The sequence below is a fragment of the Frankliniella occidentalis genome, unplaced genomic scaffold (genome assembly GCF_000697945.3).
Source record: "Frankliniella occidentalis isolate FOCC.00 unplaced genomic scaffold, Focc_3.1 Scaffold29, whole genome shotgun sequence".
Taxonomy (NCBI): Eukaryota; Metazoa; Arthropoda; class Insecta; order Thysanoptera; family Thripidae; genus Frankliniella; species Frankliniella occidentalis.
Genome location: NW_026267159.1, coordinates 1,520,859 through 1,529,474, shown reverse-complemented (window position 1 = coordinate 1,529,474; position 8,616 = coordinate 1,520,859). Strand labels below are relative to the sequence as shown.

Below are 8,616 nucleotides of genomic sequence, written 5' to 3'. Positions count from 1 at the left end.
CGCCCCGCCGCACCCCAGCAGCCCTACCACCTCGCCCATCCCATTCCGAGCCGCCACTACTCCCACCCTCACCCGTTGTCTCCGCGGCGTAAAGTTTTGAATTCTCACCCGCGCCGCTCCATCTCCTTCAGAGCCGTCCCCTCTCCATCTTCGTCCATCCTCGAGTAATCACCATTTTTCCTCCTGCCCCCTCCTCTAGCTAGCCTGAACCAGCCCAGCCGCCCGTCCAAGTGGCGGCTGAACCGCGCTAATGCCCCTATCACTGTTACTTATTTTTGTTTGGTTCTTCCTTGTTGTTGGTTTGTTTTCAGCGTTGGCCACGACACCTACCGGCGGTACGTGCCTCGCAGGGTTCGTTGCCTCGCGCTTGCGGAGTCTCACGACGCGTTGAACTTGGTGGACTCTCTCTCTGTCGGTACAGTACAAGGCCCCTGCGAGGTGGGCAGTGCCGCAGCGCACAGCTGCGCGGCGGGTTGGCCTACCCCGCCGGCCGCAGGCGTTGTGCACGGATGGTTACTTCCACGTGTTCTGATCAAAAACGGAAAATGTGTCACGTTTCGTCATGGTCTCTCGCGTAAAACCATTTCGCTTAGCCCTCACTTTTAATGCACTGCAACTTCTGATGCCCATGACGTGGAGGCAGAGACAAAGTTAGTTTCTAAATGCATTCTGCCAGTGGAGTGTTTTGCAGCAGGACGTTCTTTCTAAACAATTTACCAAAAACGTGAAACGTGACAGATGTCACATTCGTCTGACCAGTGCGACTTACTAGTGCCCTGCCCAACTCCCCAACCAGACGCCTGTGAGGTCGGCAACTCAGCGGCTGTAGCGCACGGCTGTGCAGCGGGCTGGCCTACCCCGGTGACCGCAGGCGCCGTGCCCGCCCGGCCGAGGTCCCCACACATGGCTGACCGTGCCCTTCTCCCTCCGCCAGCCTGGTGACTTACGTGTCTGACCGCACCCTCCTCTCTGCCCGCAGGTGCCAGGAGTGCCACTCGTCGTGCGACACCTGCTCGGGGCCGGACGAGACGCAGTGCATCTCGTGCCCGGCGGGCCGCTACTTCCTGTCGGGCACCTGCCTGCGCGGCTGCCCCGAGGGCTGGCACCCGGACAAGCACGCCCAGGAGTGCGCGGCCTGCGCGCTCGGCTGCACGCTCTGCACCAACTCGGGCTGCCTGGTGTGCGCGCAGGGCTGGGTGCTCGGGCCCGAGGGCCGCTGCAGCCGCGAGGGATCCGGCCGCTGCAAGGACGGTGAGTGACCACCATCCCGACTCAACATTACAGCTCTTTCAAACTCTGCTGTGGCGGGTTTTTTTATGTAGCTTTTAAACTTTCTAAGTGCAGGTGATCTTTTTGTGGTATTTTAATTCTAACCTATTTTTAAAGGTAGACTTTTACTCTCTGCATATATTTTGAAATACTAAGAAGTCTATTTTCAAATCTAGAAATTTACTGGATGGCATAGTCATTTCAGGTACTTGTAACGTGAAGCGCGCTCTTCACGCCAGTAGTGTCGTCCCGCCCTCCCTGTGCGCCGTGTGGCCCAAGTCCACGTGTCCTGTGACCTGGACCCTGATGTCGCGCTCGGCCCTCTTTTGTGTGCGACTCCCTCCGTCCTTGGCGGGGCGACACTACGTGTATAACCACCCCGCTGATTCTTTGTCGTTCAATTTTGTCCGTGTAATTTGCGTGTGCCGCGGGCAAATAAGGGCCCATAGGCTGACTGGAGGGGCCTCGAGGGTTACGCAAAGTCTGAAAAAAAAAGCTTTAGTGGAGGTCAAGTAAAATAGCCGAAGTGAGGTCCCAAAGCCTCGCGCTCGTGTTTGTATGAGGAGGCTGAGCGCGTGTGTGCGTCAGGTATCGGGGTGCGCTCGTGTGTATGTGTATGTGTCTGTGTGTTGGTGTGAGTGAGAGCGAGTACGGTGGAGTGAGTGAGTGAGTGAGAGAGAGGGAGGGAGAGAGAGAGAGAGAGAGAGAGAGTGCCAGATCCAAGTTGAGTAAGAGAGCGATATTGTGTGCTGTGTGCCTCCCCCTCCCGCTGTGGGCAAGCACTAGTAACAAGGTCGCGATATACAGGGGGTCGGTCAGCGCTGCGGTGATTGTGTGCGCAGAGGGTTGGTTTACCATACACTACGGCCGCAGTATCCGTTTGATAAATCAGCGACAGCCGGAATAGTGGGCGGGGGGTCGGGCGTAAATAATTAACAAGGTGTTTCTTCTTTTAAAGTGCCGTTTGTTCGGCAGTGGGAATGGGTGTGTGTGTGTGCGGAAGATGCGCTCGGCTCGCTGCTTTACGCCCGGCCCCCTCCGCTCTGAGGGCCGCTGTGAAAGGAAGATGGATGCATGAGGGAAAGAAACAAAGGAGGATAGAATGCGGGGGGAGGGGGCGGGACAGGACATGGAGATATTACTTTGCGTTGGGAATGCGTGGTAACATGCTTTGGCTCAGTGTGCAGGATATGAGCTGTCTTGGCGTGCGCGGCGCGCCGCCGGGCCTCTGCCCTATGCGCCCCGGCGCGCGCCAGTGCCGGGCGGGGCTGGAGGGGAGGGAGGTGTCTGCGGAGAAAGACTTAATGTGAAGTGTGATTGTTGGCCTTTATCAAATTTGAATAGGATCTTGTGATACGCTCCGCGCTCATATCTTTTTCAGTAATCCTACACCAGCATTTCGCTTTTTGACAGCGCGCCTCGCAAATTGTGCTGGCGAAATACGACTTTGGTTCTTTTCTGCTCCCTCTCGGCGTGTGCGAGTCAGTGTGTATATGTGTGTCTGCTTGTTGTGTGTTGTATTTGTACTGCTCCGTCCTCGTCTTTCCCTTTTTTCCATGATTTTTATCAGTGTAGCGTTGATTTCTCGCCCCACGCCCAGCTTATTTATGTGTCCCCTGTCATGCTTTCATATTTCACGGGCGAGATGCCCAGGGGCCAGGGATGGAGGGGAGGGGGGGAAGGGAGTTAAAAGGGAGGGAGAGGGAGGAGAGAGCGAAGGGACAGGGAGGCAGAGCTGAGGAGAGAAGAGACAGGGAGGGAGAGAGAAAAGAGAAAGGGGGAGGGGGGAGGGTAGAGTCGAATAGAGAAAAGAGAAAGGGACAAGGGGGAGAGCCGTAGCGTCCTGCCTGCCTGCCATTGACGCTCGCACATTAACAAAACATGACAGCACGCTCGAAATAAATTCGAGCCGCTCTTACGTGTCGAAATTGTCGCCCAGCGCCACCACACGAATTGTGGCTCAGCCGTGACGGCTGTTCTCCCCTCCCCCCCCCCTCTCTCTCTCTCTCTCTCTTACACACACACACACACACACACACACACACACACACAAGCTCTCTCGCTCGTACAACAGTTCATGTGTGGGTGTGGGACGTGTTTCTTAGGGGGACCGTGCGGCCTTTGCTGATAGGAGAGATTGTTTTGTTCATTGTTTGCTTCGTTCGGTTACCGACCGCGCCCACAAGAGTAGGACATGTTGTGTATATTGTTTGCTAGTGTTTGGTCGCCGCTGATATTTTTGATTAATTTCGCGATGGGGGCTCTGGCATGGTTTAGTCAAAGCGCCTGTTTGTTCCCTCCCCCTCTCTTCCTCTTCCGCCCTTCTCTCTCTCTCTCTCTCCCTCTCTCTCTCTCTTACACTCTCGCACGTACAGGTTATTACTTTTGGGGCTGACATTGATTGGCCGCTGGTTGGCCCGTCGTTTGTAACTGGTAGGCGCGGCTGCCGGGATCACGACTATTTATCCGTGTCTTTGTCGCTCGAGCGAGATGGCTCTAGATGGATAGATGGATAAGGGAATGGAGGGGGTTCTTGGTCTGGCCAACGGGGACAACGAAGGCTTGTTAGGGCGCAAAACTTAAACAAATGGTCGTCCCAGTCTGCAAGTATTTCTGGTGCTGCTGACTGGAAAAGGCGAAGCAGCAGCATCAGCGCTGGCGGCGTGGGGGCCAGGGGTCGGGGGCTGCGGGGGGTGGAAAGGGTGCCTCGGGGTAAACAATGTCCTGACGCTTACTTAATGAAATTAAAGCCGGAAGTGGCGCCGCTCGCTCCGTCTCGACGTAATCAAGAAAGTGGCGTAAGGCGCCGGAGATGGCCGTGCCGCCGGGCGGGGCCGGGCCCGGGGCGCGGGGCGGACGGCATCCATCAAAAGGCCATCCGCGTGTCGGTCTGCGCGGCCAAACTCGGTACCGTGGCCTCAAGTGTCGAGGAGCGGCTCTCTCCGGAGCATAATGCTGCTCCTGAGGTGTATGGCTGCGACCCGCACAGTGACCTGCTAACGTCAACACTACGTAGCGGGGACGGTGCTCTTCTTGACGTACGTATCCCCCATTCCCCTTTTCCGCCCGACGCTGGCGGCGGGCACCTGGAGAATTATGCAGTTAAAGTGTGCGAAGGAAAGCAGGTTTTTGCCGGCGGTGCCTCCTCTCGCTTCTGGTCTGCTCACCTTTCTGTCTGCAACCATCCCCCTTCCCCTCTCCCTCCCCGAGCGCTTTGCATTTTGCAGAACGCCTGTAGGGCCCCCCTTCAGAACCCCCCGCGCACCGGACGGCCGAATTTGTGATTAGGCGGGACGCTGTTTATTCTGTGTACGTTCCTTCTTCTTGACGGGGTGCCTTCTCCTCCCGGCCGCTCGCACGTGCTCGGTGATGTAATTCAGGACTCTATCGACCCGGCCGGGCCGGGCCCGGGCCGGGGGCGACCCCCTCGACCGCCGAGCCGGCCAGGCCTCCCCGGGCGACCCTGCGGCAACACGATATCTCTCCTGAAAAAGGAGTGGGTGAAGAGAAGGGAGGGCGCTGCTGTAGCTCCTCCAGGTGAGCGGCATTCCTGGCGTTCCGGGAAAGGCGTTCCAGCCACTCGAACAAGATGTCCCGCAGTGGCACGGGCTGAGCAGCGGGAGGACGGAGGCTTATGCGGGGGTGGCAGGGGGGAGGGTAGGAAAAAGAGGAGGAGGAGGTGCTGGTGGTGGAAAGGCGTGGGTAGCAGTGTGCTCGGCCCAGCCTCGGGGCGCGCCGCACTCCTTGTGTGCGCCGCGGACGTCCAAACTCTTGGGAGTCCAGTGGACTCTGCGCTGCGGGCGGCCAGCGGCGGCGACCGCCAGCCCGAGCAGCAGGCCGGCCGGTGACGGGTTGGTGGGCCGGGGGATGGGGCGGGGGAGGGGGGGGGGGCAACCCGGTGGACCCCTCCTTGCCTGCTCCGCTTCTTTGATCGTTAATTTGAGTTTCCGGGCCGGCGGGCGCGCGGGCCTGGCCGGGCAGGGCCGGGGTCCGCTGCGCCTGGAGTGTCACCTGGTGCGGTCAGTCTGTGTCCTTATGGGCGAGGCGAGGGTTAAGGGGGTTAAAGGGCATGTTTAGCTTTGAGGCGCCCGTGGATCGACTGGCCGGGGTCCAGATCAAAGGGCGTTCTGTCGCGACAGTCCGCCCGGCCACGCCACGCTCCCGGCCCCGAGGACTTAGCGAGCCTCGAGTTACCTTGCGAGCGGGCTGCGAGCAGGCACACAGACGTGCAGCTGTATCGAGTTTGAGCCCCTGCCGACGGCGAGGTGCGCCGCCCTGAGCCTGGGAGAGGGGGAGGGAGAACCCTAAGAACCCAGGCAAGGGATACAGTAAACTCCCTCAAAGCCTCTACCTCGCACACAGTCTCTTCGTCGCCCTCACTTCGCCTCACTTTCCTTCTCTCTTTCTGTCCGACCCCCGCCCCGCCCACTCTCGCCCTACTTCTCCCAGGAGCACAGATATTTCTGGTTTATTTTTTATTTACTTTACTTTATCTCTTTTATTATGTAGGAAAAATAAAAATCGCCTGCCATACGGCTGTTAGGGGGTGCTGGGCTGCTGGATCCGGGCATAAATAACAAGTGAGCCCTGTCGATCGCGGCGGCTTCACCATCGGGGTCCCCATCCGGGACCCCATCCGGGTCCCCATTAGGCCCCATGTGTGCGTCACGGGGAGCAGAAAGGGGGGGGGGGGGGTCTCCGGCCACAACTCATTTAGTCGAGCATTTCCATACCTAAGTGGCGCGGCGCGGTGCGCGAGACTGGCGCCTCCGGACGCGGGGCGGGCGGGGCGGGGCGGAGCGACGAACCGCCGCCGGACCCAGAGCGGGACCAACCGACGCGCGGCCGGAACGAAGGCCAGATGGCCCCCCTCTGCGGCCGGGCCGATCGCTGGCTGTGGACGAAGGGTTTGCTCCCGGAGGGGCTCTGGGAAGGGAAAGAGAGGAAAGGGGGGGAGGGGGGCCGCACCGTCCACACCCACCCGGAGGCGCCCGGGGGCCACGCTTTGTGACGGGGGGAGAACGGTAAGGGGGAGAGCCAGAGGGGGGCCCGAGGGCCGCAACCTCCCAAGATTACCGCTCGCAGCGGTCACTGCCTGGCGAGGCCTGGCGCCGTCTGCCGAGGGGAGGGAGTGGGAGGCTTACGCGTCCAATCCGATCAAATCCATGCAAAAAATGGGTGGAAGTGGAATGAAACGAAAACGAAGCACGAGAGAGAGAGAGGAGGGGCGCTCGCCAGGGCCTTCCCCGCGGCCATGCATTGGCTCGGCCTGGGGCTTAACAGTCGGGACGAGGCGAGGCTGCCCGCCGAGGAGAAGACTTTTTTAGGAAGAGCGGCGGTGCGAGATAGCGAAGAAAAATCTAATAATGTGCGTCCAATATTTCCCCCCGGTCTGCCGCCCGCCGACGAGCTGCAGCTCATGCGGCCTTGACCTTGAGCCGGTGAGGGGTCTATATTGTACGACAAGAGTAGCGGAGTGTCTCGGAGACTCTGCGGCCCGGCTTTCGACCTGCTTTGACCGTGACACTCTTTTAACCGCGCTGGCCGAGGCCGATGAGACACCCAGCGGCCACGGCGCTGGCGGGACGTGCGGCCCCGCCTGGGCTCCGAGCTGCTATGGCCATTAGCGTTTCGCCGCACACTGGCCAAAGTGATTTACCGGCTCGCTTCCAGCTTGCGTCTCTCTCTCTCTCTCTCTCTCTCTCTCTCTCTCTCTCTCTCTCTCATGTCTCTCCCTTTTTCTCTCGCTCGCTCTTGCCTCCACAAACGGGGTAGTACTTCTTGCACGTCCGGTCCGGTACCTGCTTGCCCTCCCGTCCCCCGCCGCCACCATGCTACGGGGCTTCTGCTGGTGCTGCTTTACTGTTAACGGTCCCACTGCATCTATAGAACTGGATTCTTATTTGAAAGCCAACGTCAGAAATTAGTGATCTGAAGGTGACATGTTACCCAAAATGCTTGCAAAGAACAGATTCGTATTGTAAACCTATTTTTTCTACAGCTTACAATTTTTTTTAAGGCATTGCAGTACAAACTCGTTCTTCTCAAGCTTTCAAACTATTTCTTTGCAATGGAAACACACAGTTCACAAAAGATTCTGACAGCCTGCAAATGCAAAGAATTTTTTTATAACGCAAACTAATTCTTTGCATTACAAAGCTCGAAAATCCTCTGCAACGTTGCATACACTCTAAATGTCAAGGGACAATTTTGTCCGTAGATTTGCAACGATTTCGTGCACATCCAGGAAGGATGCAATTTTGTTCCTAAAACTAGACAAATTGTGTGAAACTTCACACAATTTGTCCAGTTAAGGGAACAAAATTGCATCCTTTCTGGATGTGCACGAAATCGTTGCAAATCTACGGACAAAATTGTCCCTTGACATTTAGAGTGTAGAATATAGTCTGCAAGCATTTTCCAGTGTACGTTTTCTATCGTCAGGATTGGAATTTGGACACAATATGACTTAGCGTGACGGGCCAGACAAACAAGACGTTGACTGAAAACGGTGCCGAATTCCTTGCACTTTGGCGTACTGAGAGAAAACTCCATTTCCAGTAGTGTGTGGAGCGCGGTGGTGGCGTGGGTCACGTGAGCCGTAAAGGGATAGTGCGGACTTAGTCGTTTTATAGTTGGTCCCCACCGGTCTCCTCCCCGGTCTCCTCCGGTCCCCGCGCGGCTCTGCTCAGCTCTCCTCTGAGGCGCTGGCGCGTGGGCGTGCGTGGGACTTAGTTGTGCAGCTGTGTCGTTCTCGCCTCCCGAGCCGAGCTTCCATAGCGTATGTTTGGAGCGTGATAATGTGCTGAGCTCGTGTTTGTGTCTGGGGCGGCCGGCTGGGGGGAACGCGGAGGGGGCGCGCTGAACGATACGCGAGCCTAAAAGGTTTGACACGGTTTCCATTACGGTAATTATGCGAGCGGTATGGAAGTGTGTGGGTGTGTTCGTGTGGGTGAGTGCGTACGCGCGCGCGCGCGCCCGCCCGCCCGTGTGTGTATGTGTGTGTGTGAGAGAGAGAGGTTGCGCGCCGTGATAGTTGATGGTGTCTTTCTTCCCACCCATTAGCTAAGCAAACTCCACCAACTCCTCCATCTATCCATCTATATATCCATCCGTCCACCGTCCATCCCAATCCATTCATTCTATTCGTCTAGCCATCCATTCATCCATCTATCTATCCATTCCCATGCATCCATACAATATCCATCCATCCATCCATCCATCCATCCATCCATCCATCCATCCATCGAGTCCGCAGAGGCGACACTCGCACTATTAAAGGGACGTTAAATCCTCATCATTCAGCCATGTCGTGTCGTGGATCCCCCCTCCCCCCCCCTTCCCCGT

At 57.6% G+C, this 8,616-nt stretch overlaps 1 protein-coding gene across 1 annotated transcript in view; it reads left to right on the top strand.

Moving 5' to 3' along the window:
- LOC113209561 (furin-like protease 2) overlaps positions 1–8,616 on the top strand; it is a 154,266-nt gene that overhangs the window by 109,998 nt on the left and 35,652 nt on the right. The window contains exon 12 of the mRNA XM_052265690.1: positions 980–1,251. Coding sequence (XP_052121650.1) covers positions 980–1,251 — 272 coding nt within the window. The remainder of the gene's footprint in view (positions 1–979; positions 1,252–8,616) is intronic.